Consider the following 15321-nt stretch of genomic DNA (forward strand, 5'->3'; position numbering starts at 1 on the left):
ATGTAGGTGGTCTCACTCCTTACCATCCAGAGGCTCTCACCCTTGCCATGCTCCTGTAAAGAGGATTGTTCTGGCTCCTGGCCTCCCTTGTAGGTGATGGTGAACACGTGACACTCTTCTGGTCAGTGAGATGCCAGCAGAAACTCCCCAGGGAGGCCTGGGCAAGCCACTTACCAGGAAGTCGCCCTTCCTACTGCCTGCTGGTGGTAACGTAGACATGAAACTTGGAGGTGTGGCTGCCTCCGGCACCTGAGGTGATCAGCATGAGGACTAAAGCCAACATGCTGAAGATGGTGAGTGGGAGAGAAGGCGAGCTGGCCTTACTGCCTTACTATGGCACCTGCTCCCAGACCTCTGGCAAACATCAAATAAAACCCTATTTCTGTCTCTTTGTTCCTCTCTGTTGGATTTTCTGTTAATTGCAGCCAAACACATTCCTAATTAACACAGGAGGCACCCTATGATTGACAAGTCCACTAGACCACAGGGAGATGGGGCAGGTTGTTCAAAAGGACAGGACAGGGATATCGGTCCCAGAAGAAAGTGACAGGAGAGCATCCTGGGCAGACAAAAGGAAAGGCTCCAAAATCTACTTTGATGGGCCTTCTCAACACCCCTAAACCCTCACCTTCAGGCAGCACTCAAACTGTGGGTATGTGCTTACTGAGTGAAACTCAGCAGGATTGTGACCTGATTATGAGCAGAAGGACTTTAAGAACATTCTGGATCTGGAGAAACAGAGAGGATGGAGTATAGGTAGAAAAGGTCTATAAACTTTGGAGTGTTAATTGGCCGCCGAGATTAAAAAAAATTTTTTTTTAATGTTTATTCATTTTTGAGACAATGTGAGAGACCGAGTGCAAGCACTGGAGGGGCAGACAGAGGGAGACACAGAATCTGAAGCGGGCTCCAGGCTCTGAGCTGTCAGCCCAGAGTCTGGCGCGGGGCTCGAACTCATGAACCATGAGATCATGACCTGAGCCAAAGTCAGACGCTCAACCTACTGAGCTACTCAGGTGCTCCTAATTGACCACTGAGATTTTGATAAATACCACCCCCCATCCCAGGGTGGCCCTGGAGTTCAAGCTCTCTGACCCAGAGCTACCTAGAGCCATCCTTTGTAATAGCCCTTGCTGCAGTGACAGAAATAGTTTTTAGCTGTGCCGTCCAATGTGGTAGCTGTTAGCCACATGTGAGTATTGAACACTTGAAATGTGGCTCCTGCAACTGAAGAGCTGAATTTGTAATTTAATTAAAATTTAATTTTAAATTCATTTAAATTTAAATAGCTGTGTGTGGCTAGTGGGCACTGCCTTGAACAGCAAAACTCTAGAGAATGGTCCTATATTTGTCCTGGAGGAAGCAGAGACACATGGAAACGGTGACCTGAAGCTCACAGAGGTTCTCACAGGGTTGGGAATGTGTGTGGAAGCTGCAGCTTTCGGCAGGAAGCTGGCCAGCCTTCAGTGGGCACATTTCCTTCCATCCTGCATCCAGATGGCCAGTCCTGCTTAGCACAGCCCATGGAGAAAGAGCTGGCATAAATTGTCCATGTTGGGTTAGCCACTTGGCAGATGTTTGCTAAGTATGGTTCTTGAAGGAATCCTCATGGACACTTGCATTTCTCCCCCCTCCCCTCCTCTCCTGAGCCGCAGTGACAGAGCCCAAGGGCCAGCCCTCACATTGCTGATGTGGAAGAGGAGCCTCAGTGAGAGCAAGAGGTCTGCTGGCAGGCAGCCAGAGAGGCAGCAACAGGGCAGAAGGGAGCGCTCATCGCCTCTGGTTAAGTGATTCCACTGACCGTTTCCTTCAAAATGGAGTAGGAAGGGGCCAGGGAGTAATTTGCTTTGCCCACACTCCAGTTCTTCCAGCCAAGAGATCACTCCACCCACTTCCCCTCCCTGGTCCCTCACTTGCCACTCCCCCTGCCCAGCTGACTTCTGCCCCTCATCAGCATGCTCACCTTGGACACCCTGCCTCTGAGGGCCTTCTCCACCTGGATGAAGAGCTGGCTGCTTCCCCCTGGGCGCTCCCACAGCCCGGACTGCCCCATGGATGTGTGGCTCCCATCCTGCCATACTGCGGGGCCTGGTCTCCCGGATGGTGAGGGCTGTGCTATCCTTTTCACCCTTGTCTCTCCAGCCCCTAATATGACGAGGCGGGGGGCTGGCCCTAAACTAGACAAGTTACTTAACATTCTGACCCAGGACAAAATGGGGGAAAATACCAAATTCCTAGGGGAGGTAGGGGATAGTGAGATAAATATGCAAGGGCCTGGCTTGATAAATGTAAGCTCCTTTTCTTCTTAGGCGAACTGAAGGGTAACCTACCATAGAAGGGAGAGGGTTGGCAGTCCATTGGGCATGGCTGCCTGGGGGTCTAAAACGTCAGAGGAATCATAGGCCTCCAACTTGAAGGAAGGCAAGGACTCCTTTGTGCAGCTAAATCACCTGCCTGAGCAGATTATGCAGCTGGGGCATGGGGTCCAGAGAGAAAGGAGGCTTGCTGGGCTCCTCCACTACCACAGTTAGCTAATGGGTCTTAGCTGGAAGCAGGGTGATAGGAAGCTTTCATTCCAGAAACACTGTAGGCCAGTGTTTTTTCAAACTGCTGAGTGTGATTCATCAGGAAATCAATGTAATAGCTTTGACCAGCATTAAAACAAAACAGAATAGAAAATAGTACACTGTTTCACACTACAGTCTGTGAAACTTTTGGGGTAGGGGGAGAGAGTGATTTTGTAGATTGAGGGGGACGGGACCCATCCTTGAGGGACCTGTCAACTACTTCTCATCTCTAGGGAAGGCACCCTGAGGGAAAAAGATGACCTCCATGAGGCTGTGGACTTTGCACTAATATGCTGATTAAGGTGGTGCCAAACAGGCAAGGTTTGCAGAGGCCAGAAGCAATCATCTAGATGGAACCTCCTTCCCCAGCTGGCACTGCAGAAGCAGTGGGGACTGCCTGGTCCCTCTCAGGGTGACACCTTGTGTTTATGGTGAGCTTACACTTTTCAGACTTCTCAACCTCTCGTTGAGTTTTTAGAAGACTCCTGAGAGGTGTGGGGGGGGGCACAATATCATTATCTAACCATTTTAGAGATGGGGAGACTGAGGATCTGAGCCAGCACAGTGACTGCCTGAGGCAGAACGAGAATTCAGACTTCCTAGCTTCCAAGTGAGTGCACTTTCCACACCGTGACGAGAGTGCTCTGTTTAGAGTGTGGGTTCAAGGCCCTGGATGTCCATTAGGAGCACCTGGGCAGCTTCCAAAACTGGAAGCTGCCGTTCGGCCTTCCTGAACAAATCTTGGGAGTGAGGGGATGAGGGTGGGGGGCAGTGGTGGGGTGGGTCCTGGGCATCAGTATCTTCTCAAGTGTCCTTTGGAGAATCTGGCACACCACGAGGGTTGAAAGCCCCTGCCACAATGAGGCCAATGTCTTCTGTGCCTGTCTTCCTTCCAGGCCTGGCCCTTGGAAACTAGCCCAATTCAGCCCAGTTGCCTGTGAGATCCTTTGGTGCCCCCCACCCTCCAGATGGATGTCACTGTTGTTTTGCTGAGTAACTTCCCCAGGGAGCTGCTGCTAGGGCCTGGATCCAAGAAACTGAGGTCTCCTGGGGCCCCCTGAGAAGAGGTGTGATCAGGGAGGTGGGGAGGCAGGAGACTCTGACAGACAGACTGCAAACAGCTCAAAGAGGTGGCAGGCTGCATTTTATTCATCGTTAATTTAAACACCCTTCAACTCCTGTCTTGGAGTTACTGCTCAGAAAAATAAATGTATTGTTTAAGAAACCCTGCAGGCTCACCCCGCATGCTCTAACCCCCTCCTGAGAGAACACAGTAGCATAGAAAATGATTTGTAAAGCAAGGTGAAACTTCCCTAGGGAGGGGAGAGAGGAGGAAGAGGCTGAAAGAGAGGGGAAGAGGGTCTTGGGCCAGGTTAGTACAGAAATCTCATCGCTTCTCAGCGCTTAACGAGGTGCCTGAAAGTGCCAGGCCTGCCCCAGGGGCAAGAGTCCAGGCCCTGAGTCCATGCTGAGGAGCCTGCCCTGGGTCGGGAATGGTTCCAGCAGCCCTTCCCCCTCCTCTCCTCTCCCCGCCTAACTCCCACAGAGTGTGCAGCCTTCAGTGGCACCGGCACCGCGATGAGCTCGCTGTACAACAACTCCTGCGACAGAGAAGCCCCAGCGCCTCTTCTGGACTCAGAAAGGCCCTAAGCAGTCTGTCTGGATGTGCTTTCCAGACAGTGTGTGTGTGGAATTGTGCTTTTTGTTAAGAATGTAAGAAATTACAGTAAGACGGAACCACCTGGCCCACAGCTCCTGCGGTCTCCACCTCTGTGGACTTCCATATGCCTCAGCTCCCCAGAAGCTTCTCCTTCGGCTGTGAGGGCTCAGCCACCCTCACCCCCAAAGCACACAGGAAGAGGGCATTTGCTAGGAGGCCACAGGGATGGAGGAGCCCTGCTGTAAATTTAGCAGCTATTTTCCAGGGTTTGGCTTGGGTTTGGACGCTGGCTTCTATGTAAAACACAGATTCAAATTCATGCAAAGTGTACGTGAAACTCCCCCAAGGAGGAGAGGAATTTTCCAGGCCCTAGTAGATCTCCAGGGAGTTAAAAATGGGGAATCTTTCTTCTCAACGTGATCTAGACTGGGATTTTTCCTTGGGGGAAGGGGCTAGTAGCTCTTTGTAAGGCTGGTGTGTGAGTGCATGTAGGTGCACATGATGCTGTGATGTGTGAAGCTCCTGGGCAAATGCCCAGGACTGACTGGCATTTTCCACAAACTGAGGGCATGACACTACCTGAGCCTTCTGACTCCTTCTCCAGGCCCAGAGGCTCTGGCTTCAATCAAAGGACAGAAGAGCCTGACCACCTGGCCTTATTAGCAAGCAAGGACATCAAGGGTGGCTTCTTTATTTGCCTGCTCATCTCTGAGAAGTCCCAGCTGCTCACTAAGACCCTGGCCTCTGTGTGGCCACAGCGGGTGTCAAGGGCTGCTTAGGGCCCCATAGTCCCAGCCTGGGAGGGGTGAGTAGGGGCCTAAGGTGAGGCAGCAACCTGAGGAGCAGGGACAGTGGCAGACTGCGGTGAGCTACCAACTTTGGGTCAAACTGGAGAGTCCTGCATGGTGGGATGGGCCACAGTATCTAAGCGAATGGGGAGCCTTTTCTTATGGGGTCTGAGGTTCAGAAGAACCTGCACCAAAGAAAGGGGTCCCTATCAGTGTCACTATTCCTGAAATGATGGTAGGACCCCCGTCCTGGTTCTCAGGGCTCACCCTCAAGCAGGATGCCACATAAGTCTGTAGGTATGGGTCTAGGCTCCATCAATCCCCCTAAGTTTGGGAGCCCAGCTTTTCCAGAGAAGCAACCCCTGGCATTTGGAGCACTGAGCCCTCTGGCCTGAAGTGAAGGACAATAACATACTGAATTTGGGTGGGGGACTAGGGGAAAATGGGCAAAAATATGAGCATGCCCCTGGATCCTGAGCTACCTTAGTATGCTGGAGGCTGGTGTTTCTCTGGGAGGTTGGTGAGAGGGGAGGCTCTCTTCCCTGCCCCCATAAGCCATGCTTAAGGCTCCTTCAGCAGCTTGCTCAAGCTGCTTACAATGGTCTCCTTCCAAAGGCAGAACATAGGAGAAGAAGTGAAAACAGCTAAGGCTGCAGCATGAGCAATTTAGGATAGACTTTAGGAAGCACTCCTGACAGAGAAGATTGCCAAGGAAGGTCTTAAGTGCTTCTTCTCTGTAGGCAGGTCCTACTCCTCCTGCAGAGACACGGTTCTGTGCAGTCCTGAGCACTGGTCAGGGGGATGGCTTGGACACGTCTTTGGCCTGTCTAGCTCAAAGAACCTCGATAGCTAGGTCTTAAGCTTCCTGTGCCGTTGCTGGGGCTCACTTCCTCTGGGTTGGCTTCTATTTTGCCTGTTATTAAGTCCTCATGATCTAGATGCCTCTATCATGGGGATCTCTCACCCCCTCTGTATGCTTCAGATCCCCAAGTTATTGCTCGTTGCCTGGGTGACACCTCTAATTGGATGCCTTTTCAGCTTTCCTTCATTTGGAGGGATAAACATGACACTTTACTTCTAGATCCTGTGAGAGGGCCTTGGCCTAGAGCACTTGTGCCTCTGAGTGTGCAGTCACTGCAGTGGGACTAAAGCCATGGCTCAGGTGGGGCAGGGGTGGGGTGCTCACCAGCGGGCCTGAGTGACAGTCATGGCGAATCCTCTCTGGAAGCCTACCCTTCAGGATCTAGCAAGACTGTCCTCTCTCCTGGCTGCTCTGTGTCACTGGTTTACCCTCAGATTAGGAGCTGTGCTTAAGTCCCAATCCTAATCTGAGTTAGAAATTAGCTACCCGAAGTAGCTAGAGAATCATTCAGATCCCAATGCATTTTTCCCTTCTTGTCATGAACGGGAAGGAGAAAGGGGAGGCTGACATTCAAGCATGACTCTTAATGCTGTGTGTGTGTGTGTGTGTGTGTGTGTGTGTGTGTGTGTGTGTGTTCCAGGCACATATGCTTCCTTGGAGGCCAGGGGGTGCAGATTTCACGGCTTTCCATGCCTCTCAGGCAGACAGTGTGAGGTGTCCTGGTGCTTTAGGAGTCTTAGAAGTAAGACTTCCTATCAGAAGCTGTATATATTGGTGTGTCACATTGTTTCTGTTGCATTTGTCCTTGGGACCTTCTTTTCAGATGAGGAAAATGGGCTGAAGGAGCATTATTCATTTACAGTCCAAGACCCCCAGCCTTTCGATGAAGGCAGCATCTGACCTTCCTTCAGTTCAGTGACCTCTATGCAGCAGAGGGCGTCCCTCAGCTTAAGGATCATCCCAAGCAAACCTTTAACTCTAAAACCGCTTCCATCCACCCATTCCATCAGCTTCCTACCTCCTGCCTTCCCCCACCTCCAATACAGACTGTGCGTGGAGGAAAATCCACTTGATTGTCAGTGGGGGCCAAACAGGGTTTAGAATGGGATCTGTCCCCCAAACATTATGGGCTCTGGAGCCAGAGAATCTGGAGCCAGATTCTCTAACATTTGCATGATGGCTGCTTTCTGGTGAGGCAGAGCCCGGTCCTGCAGAGCCCTGACTCAGAGAGGAGGAGAAAGGGGTTCTGGGGACTGCACTCTGCACCCTCAGGTTCTCTAAAAGAGGAAAAATGAACTGCTCAACGGGAGTTAAGAAACAAAATCCACACCAACAAAGCAAGATCTCGTCTGAGAAGACTCAGACATTCCTGGTTAGTAATGAAAAGCATTCCCAAGGACAGCGCTGGTGAGAGAAAGGAGGGTTGGGGGGTTCTGAGATGTGCCTGGAGCCTCAAAGATCAGCTGGCTGAAGCAAAGCAGGGCTCCTACAGCGCTAGTGCTCCCTTGCTCCCTGCCCTGCCGTCCACTCTGGGTTTTCGGCATTGGAAGTAGCTGCCCTGTGTGCTAAGTGCACTAACTCCAGGCTGAGAAAGGCCAGCTGAGCCCCTTACCATCCCAATTTCTAAATCTCGGGGAAATGCCACAGTCCGCAAGTTGGTGCTATGTTTCATCTCATTGCATAATACTACACCATTCTCCGTGTGTAGCGGCTGTTCTATTTATATACATCGGTAGGCAACATATGGCTCTCCCCACCCCCACCTGTCAAAACTGTGACTACATCACTTCTGACGACCAGAAGGAAGCTGCTAGGCTGGGCCAGGATTCTAAATGCTGCGGAGGTAATTCAGAGCCAGGAGAAGTTGCACCATATGCTTTGGGGTTGCCGGCTGCTTATGTGCATGGGGACGGGGTTCAGTGCCAGTCCGCAAAACCCAGGGATGGCCCTCTCCTGGCTGCGGTACGCACCTGGTGGGGGTCTGAGGTGCCACTTTCTCTCTCCCTGGAGGAGAATCTGCTGGGGGCCACCGTTCTTCACGAGGGGACCCGCGAGGAAAACAGGCTCCCCCAAAACCTGCCCTGGATAACATCAGGCCTGGCCAAATAGTATTTCTTTAAAAAAAAAAATTTTTTTTTTGGTTTGATTTTATTGGATAAAGATTAAGAAAGCGCCAGCGTCTGAGAGAAGGAAAGCAAACCACGGCCGGCGGCACGCCAGCCCGCCGAGGGTCCGTGGCGCGGCCGGGCGGTCTACCTGGAGGCGCTGGTCTCGGCCAGCCGGTTGTTCATGATGCCCAGCGCGCCTACGCCGCCCGAGAAGCCGTTCTGGCGCGTGTTGACGCACACGCTGCGCGGGTAGCCGTTGGCCGTCTCGGACAGCTGCTTCTGCAGCAGCGCCAGCGACACCTTGTTGGAGGCGGTGAGGTCGCGCATGGAGATGAGCTCGCCCGACAGGCGGCGGCCCTCGGCGTCGCTGTCGCGGGCCGCGGGGTCGGCGCCGAGCGCGGCCAGGCGGCGGCGCAGCCGGGAGCCCGGGGTGATGGCGTTGCGCCGGGCCAGGGGTGCGCCGGGCGCCGGGCAGCAGCGCGCGCAGCAGCGGCAGCTCAGCTTGCGCAGCATCCAGTTGAGCACCTGCTTGATGAGGATGGAGATGACGTTGAAGAGCGAGTAGATGCAGCACACGCCGAGCAGGATGAAGAGGAAGTTGCCCAGGCGGTAGAGCCCCTGGTTCCGGTAGGCGGCGTGCTGGCTGCTCACCAGGTCCCCGAAGCCGATGGTGCTGAAGGTGACGAAGCAGAAGTAGAGCGAGTCCACGTAGTCCCAGCCCTCCACGCTGGTGTACATGGCCGAGGCGCAGCACGACAGCAGCACGGCGAACAGGCCCAGGATCAGCAGCACGTGGTACACCGAGGGCTTCCAGCCCGCCAGGCAGTCGGCCTCCGAGAGCGCCGAGCCGCGGCGGAAGGTGGCGGGCAGCAGGCCGCTGCGGCGCAACTGGCGCTCCCTGCAGGCGCGCATGATGAAGGCCAGCAGAGAGATGATGCGCTCCAGGAAGAGGTTGAAGAACAGGATGGTTCCGGCGCAGCCGAACAGCCCGTAGGCGATGAGGAAGGCCTTCCCGCCTACCGTCGCGGGGGTGGTCATGCCAAAACCTGTGGAGACAGGGCAAGGGTCAGCGAGGTCCTGGCTGGGCAGGTGGCGCCCACTGGGCGGGGGAGCCGGGCGTACATAGGTGTTGACGCGGGTCCTACCGAGTGGCATCACTCGGGGGAGGGGAAACAGTACTTAGACATTTCTCGCCCTTGGCGGCGTGGTTCCTGATTGGGGCAACGCCTAAACTGATGGCAGAGATGTGGCTCCTCGTCTTGGGGTCTGTGGATCAAGATGGGTGGGCAGGATGGTCACTAGGAAGGACCCATAAAGACTCATGAAATGAAACCACTGTATGGGTGCAAATCATTGAGATACCTACAAAGCCTACAGAGAGATGTCACCTGCTCTCCCACCCCTCAATTTTTTTTTTTTTTTTTTGTATGTAACCAATGGCACACGTGAGCCTCCTTAGGACACGATTCCATAAAGGCTTCATTTGATCTGGGATTACTAGGGACCAGGTACAGTGTGTTCAGTCCAGGTGGCTATGCGTGATGGTCTCTGAAAAGGGGGTTTATGAAACTGACAAAAAGCTTGAGAATGAGTCCACAATATTCAGGGAGTGAGCTGGCTCTACCATTGGGTGTCATTGGGTGTCTCTCTCATCCAAGGACCACCATCACCCTTGCTCAGACTTGTGGCCAAAGGAAAGGTGGTGGCCCAGCGGGGTCCTATGCTGCCATGTGTCTGGGGTCACTTTTGTCCTGGGAGGCCTGTTCTGTGCCTGGGCAGCTATTTATTGCTTTTAGTTCATAATTAAGCCTTAACGTGTCCACTTGTTCAAAGCACAGGCTTTAAGGGAGATTCTTTATCATTTGATTTCTGCCGAAGGCTTGGCTTCCCACCAGTGTGCTCTGCCCTTGCCATCCCGGGCAGCTCTCCCCTCCCACCTGCGTGCTCAGCTGGCTGTGGGCTGTGGGCTCTCTGTGGGACCCATACCCACTCTGGTTTCGGAAGGGGGTTTAATCTCTTTGCACAAATAATTCACTGCCGCTCGGAGTCTGAGCTGGAAATAGATCATCTGTCCAAACAGCACCATGGCACCTTTCCCACCTCTGCAGCAAAAGTTCAGGGGCATCCCTGTTAAATTTAGGTGCCATGTCAGAGGGGCTGCCTGTGTGCTGCTAGTGGGGTGAAGCCAGCCCTGGGAACTGGGTGCTGAAGACTTCTGTCTCACTTGGTTTACTATTTCCTTAAAAAAGCCAGAGGTAAAAGATTTTTTTTCCAGTAATTCCTTAGCCTCTATGCTAATCATTCTTGAGATTCCCTGGAGGAAATCTCAATTGCCTGACCACGATCTTCATCTTATGCTTAATAACTTAATTTAGGAGAAAAACTATGACAATACCCATGTTGAGGAAGATGGATTATATCCTTAGATTCAGATTTTGGCCACAAGAGAGTGAAAAAAACAACAACAACATATTAGCAGTGTAAGCAATTTAACGGATTTTTCCACACTTCAAAGCCAAATCCAAGTTCTTGAATTCATAAAGAAATCAGCTTTGAATCTATATGGTTATATGTGGAATGAGAGTATTTGTATTTGTGTGTGTGCGTGTGCGTGTGCGTGTGCGTGCACGCTTGTTTGCATGTGCACATTTATATAAAGTCCTGGATCGATAACCCAATTGTCCACAACTAAGTCAGTCTGTTCCTACAAGGAAATACTCTACAGCAATGAGAAAGCATGAACCACAGCTACTTGCAATAATATGAATGAATCTCACAAAAAAGAAGCTGAACACAGAATGCATTCTGTATTATTCCATTTATAAAAAATTCAAATTCAAAACCAGGCAAAACCAAACTATAGTAATTTTTTTAGGGATGCATTCTTGGTTGGTAAAATTATAAGGAAAATCAAGGAAGTGATTTCAATAAAAGTCAGAATTGGGGTTTCCTCTGGGGATGGCAGGGGGTAATAAACGGGAGGGGACACAGGGCCTCTGGGGTGCCAGAAATGTTAATCTGGGTAGTGGTTACATGGGTGTTGTATAATTGTCTAACCATGTGCCTTGTGACTTTTTTTGGTACTCTTATGATAAGAAAAACTTTTTAAAAAACTGCTATGGGGCACCTGGGTGGCTCTGTCAGTTGAGTGTCCGACTTTGGCTCAGGTCATGATCTCACAGCTTGAGTTCGAGCCCCACATCGGGCTCTGTGCTGACAGCTCAGAGCCTGGAGCCTGCTTCAGATTCTGTGTCTCCATCTCCCTCTGCCCCTCTCCCGCTCGTGCTCTGTCTCTGGCTCTCTCTCTCTCAAAAATAAATAAACATTAAAAAAAATTTTAAACCTGCTAGATTGCTAACTGTAAGGGATCTTAATTTCGATCTCTCACTGTATAAGTGAGGGAGCAGGGGCAGAAGTGACATGATCTATAGCTTGTTGGGAACACATACCTTACACATGTCCTGGCTTCTAGCCTGGTCTTAGACCATTCTACCCGACACTGCTTCTACACATTGAGGAAAAACAGCACCTCTAATAGGGGATCACTTTGCTAGATTCCTGAAGAAATGGAAAGTCCTGAGCCTGGAAAATTAATTTGCCTAAGAGAATACTGAATGGGATTTTCCTAATCTTCAGGATTTTTAGCTGAAATCTCAAAGCTAAGAGTGACACGTGGCACATTATCCCCTATTGGAAAGAGAAGTTCTAGATGCATTTATGCAGAATTACTAGATCAAAATGGGTCTGGTGACTAGCACCCCCCAGCCCTGGGCTACATGGAAAGGCTGGAAGTTATTCAGGGATAACGGGAGATGGTCATGAAATAGCAGAGTGGTTGTCATAGTAGGAGGTGCTGTGGCATCCTCCACCTACCCCCAGGCCAAGTGATGGGGGTGCGGTCAAGAGCACCTCACCTGCAGCTAGAGGGGAGCTGGCAGCTCGCTTCCCAGAGGCTAGCTGACCTGCAGAACTAGGCAGGCCCATCCAGGGCCCCTGGATGGAGTATAGTGAGAGTTCTGGGAGAGCCAGAGGTATCTCCTAGAGTCTGAAGCTGTGCTGGAGAGTTCTCTGGGTGAGAGGCCGACTGGAGCGGGCCACACAGAGGTGGGAAGAGGGGAGCAGTCTGCACTTCAGATGCTTGTTGCATCAAGGCTGTGTGAGAGTGACAGGGTCAAGTGGATGTGCAGAAGGCAGCCAGGTCTGAAGACATTCTGCCCAAGAGGGTTGCTGCTGGGTGGAGGGGCCTCTAGCAATCAGAGGCTAGGAGATGGGGTGCTGGGACAGCATTTGAGGCACTCCCAGGAGGTAGGATGGAGAGGGTGCCCCCACTGAGGGAATGGTGCAGAACAGTGGGCCCTGTGGGTGGTCTCCAAAGACCCATAGATAGGCCCCATGAAAGGATATGTCTGTTCTAACAGTGGGCAATAGGTAAGAAAGGATTATAGTAGCACCAATGATGTCAGACGGAGCCAACAGACTGCCCTCCCCCCACAGGCCCGTGAGCTGAGGGCCAGACATGGAGCTGGAGGGAGAAGCTGATCTTTGATTAGAAGTGAACTTGAAGACTGGATTTATATTGGATTTAGATGGGACTGGATATCTGAGAATGAGTTTCAATTTTAAGACTAATGGTACTTAAAAAAAAAAAAAAAAGGCTGATTGGAAAACTCTAGCATCTGCCCAAGACCTGAAGGGATCTGAAGGGAAGTTCCTTAAGACAGCAGATGAAGACAAGGTCACTTCTGTGTCAGGCCATTGGATAAACTGGTTCCACCTGGATTCACTTGCTGCAGCAAAGCCCCCAGCTCAAGCCCACAGTCCTTTCTTGCCTCGCTCCATCTTGGCCACAGCTGTGGGGGAGGGACACCCCACTCACCAAGGGGTTAGGTAGTTGTCAAGGCCTCACAGCACAGAGCGGGGAAGCTGTGCCTGAAACCCAGGTCTGTTGCTGTCTAACATTCATGTTCTTTCCACCAACCCCAGACTGCCTTCTGAGAGCACTGCAGGGCCTCCTTTCCAACTGTAACAGCTCATTTCAGTCCTCCAAGGCTGGCAGCCAAGAGAGCACTTTCCCCTGGGAAGGCTGGCTGACCCCGAGTCATGACTCGTGTCCCTAAGAGTCCTCTGTCCCCTGTGGCTCTCTTTCCCTGGACCATTGCCGGGGAGAGGGGCCACGGCTCCTCCTTTAACGTTCCCACTGAGGTGGATGCATCACCCCTCCTGTGGCACAGCTAAGACAAGCAAGGCTTTAGAACCAGATGCCCCAGGGCTTGGTTAGGGACATGCCATACAGGGGGGCCTGTACTTTTGGCTAACAGTCTGGCTGGTGGCTCATCTGCCCCTTGGGGTCCTCACAGGACTGCCCGTAGCTGACCTTCCCCTGAGTCAAAGGCCAGGCCACCAGGAGCAGCCTCAGATTCCTCCAAACTCCCCCATGTCTAGATTCCTGGCCCCCCTCCAGAGTCTGGGTTCCCTGTTGAGGATTTGTCTCTTCCCTTCATGACTGAGAATGTGGCTGAGAATGTGACATGTTTCCCACTGACCATTCTCCCTCCCCAGAGGGTTATGGCCTTATCCTAGGGCCCCCATAAGGCCACAGCGCTAGATACGCCACAGGAAGACAGACATCCACCCATTCACTCCTTCAGAAACACAGCTTGGCCAACTTCATGCTAGGCTCAGGGTATGTTGAAAAACCGGACAGATGCGGTCCCTGCCCTCAGAGTATCTGGGCTGCCTTCTTAGAGGTTTAGTACTTATCTACTCCTCTGCTCTGCAGGCTCACCCCTGGGCCAGGGCACAGCTTTTCTCCGATGCCCCCACAGAGTCTGAACCAGAACTTGTTCTGGGGTCTCGTCATGGCCATGACCACAGGCCCAAAATGATGCCAAATGCTTGACTGGCTGTGGCACAGTCGGCCCAGAAGGAAGGGGACAGGCAGGTCAGGAGTTTCTCTGCCAGTACAGAGAGCACCCAGTGTAAGTGTCCCTCCCACCAGCCCTATTCCTAAGGTCTGGCTCTGTGCCCACGACACCTCCTTTTGCTTTCCTACACAGAACACTGTCCATCTGCTCTGCCCAGGAGATAGGTGGCAGTTTACTGTCCTTCCCCATTGACACCGATAGGCTCAGAGCTCTGGGGGCACTGAGGCCTTGGGGTCAGGGCTGTGGGGTATGTGCCTGGTGCTGCTTCCCAGAGTGGAGTAGCAGTCCCTCAAGCTCTGGCAATCTGTGGGGAGCCAGGCTGGCTCCTGAGAGGGGCCTTAAAGCCTCAGCCAGAAAAAGGCAACCTCAGGCACCCTGAGAGTCCCCTCCTTCCCCCAATCACACCCTGCAGAGGCGTAATCTGTCCCCAGGTTCACACCAAGCCTGCTGTTTTGTTTATGCCACAATTGATCTGCCATCCCAGTTTGCAAAGAGCAGACACTTGGGGGCTTTATTATGCCACTTTGACAAAAACTGTGAAGCTCGTTCCCACAGCCTGTCTGGTGCTGCCTTTGCAATTGGGGCTCTGGTGACAGGGCCTCTGGAGTTCAGCTCAAAGAGGCTGGAATCGAGATGGAGAGGCCCGTACTGATCTCTATCAGGTACCCCTGGCTGGCAGTGTCCGTGCTGGACACTGGACACTTGTCCTCTCATCCGATCCCCCAACCACCCTGGGAGGGAGGCATCATCAGCTTTAATAAAGACATGAGCTAAGGGAGGTGAAGGTACCGGCTGAGTTTCCATTTGTAAGTGGCTGAGCTGACGCTGGAGCCCTTTCCATTGTGGCAGAAGGTTGGGGAGTCTTCGCTCTTTACCTGGGGTACATTTCCTGCTGGCTCTACAGTGTCAACTTAGAGAAGGGGAGATATAATATATAGTCCAATCCAGTATACTTTTGAGAGTAAAAGGGGCACTGATCATCATTACACCAGGAAAGCCATAAATCAGGGCTGATCCAAGCAACTGAGATGTATGATTAAAATGATTAAAGGGCAGATTCCAAAGCAGAGGCTGGTTAGCTCAGTTAGAATGTGGTGCTAACAAAATGCAGATTCCCACTCCAGAAGTTTATTTAGTGTGTCATGAAAAGGGCCCAGGAATCTACATTTTAGCGAATGTTTTCAGATGATTCTGATGCAGGCGGGCTAAAGCCTTTTCTTTAGAAAAAATGTGATAAGGTAGCCTTGTATGTCCTACTGGTTGGAATCTGCCCAATTTCAAATATTTTGATTTAAATTCCTTTAAAAAATTGTCTTACTGAGGTATAATTAATACATAAAATTGTAAGATATTTAAAGGGTATATTGTGGTGCTCTGTTGATTTAAATTTCAAGCAGCCTAAAACACTTGTG

The 15321-nt window shown here is 51.8% G+C and overlaps 1 protein-coding gene across 1 annotated transcript in view; it reads right to left on the reverse strand.

Annotated features, from left to right (window-relative positions):
- Positions 1-7995: 7995 nt before the first annotated feature.
- The window catches only part of KCNK12 (potassium two pore domain channel subfamily K member 12), a 50433-nt gene continuing 43107 nt past the window's right edge, over positions 7996-15321 (reverse strand). The window contains exon 2 of the mRNA XM_045445972.1: positions 7996-9031. Within this exon, the coding sequence (XP_045301928.1) occupies positions 8130-9031 (902 nt within the window). The 3' untranslated portion in view covers positions 7996-8129. The remainder of the gene's footprint in view (positions 9032-15321) is intronic.

Source organism: Leopardus geoffroyi, chromosome A3 (genome assembly GCF_018350155.1).
Source record: "Leopardus geoffroyi isolate Oge1 chromosome A3, O.geoffroyi_Oge1_pat1.0, whole genome shotgun sequence".
Taxonomy (NCBI): Eukaryota; Metazoa; Chordata; class Mammalia; order Carnivora; family Felidae; genus Leopardus; species Leopardus geoffroyi.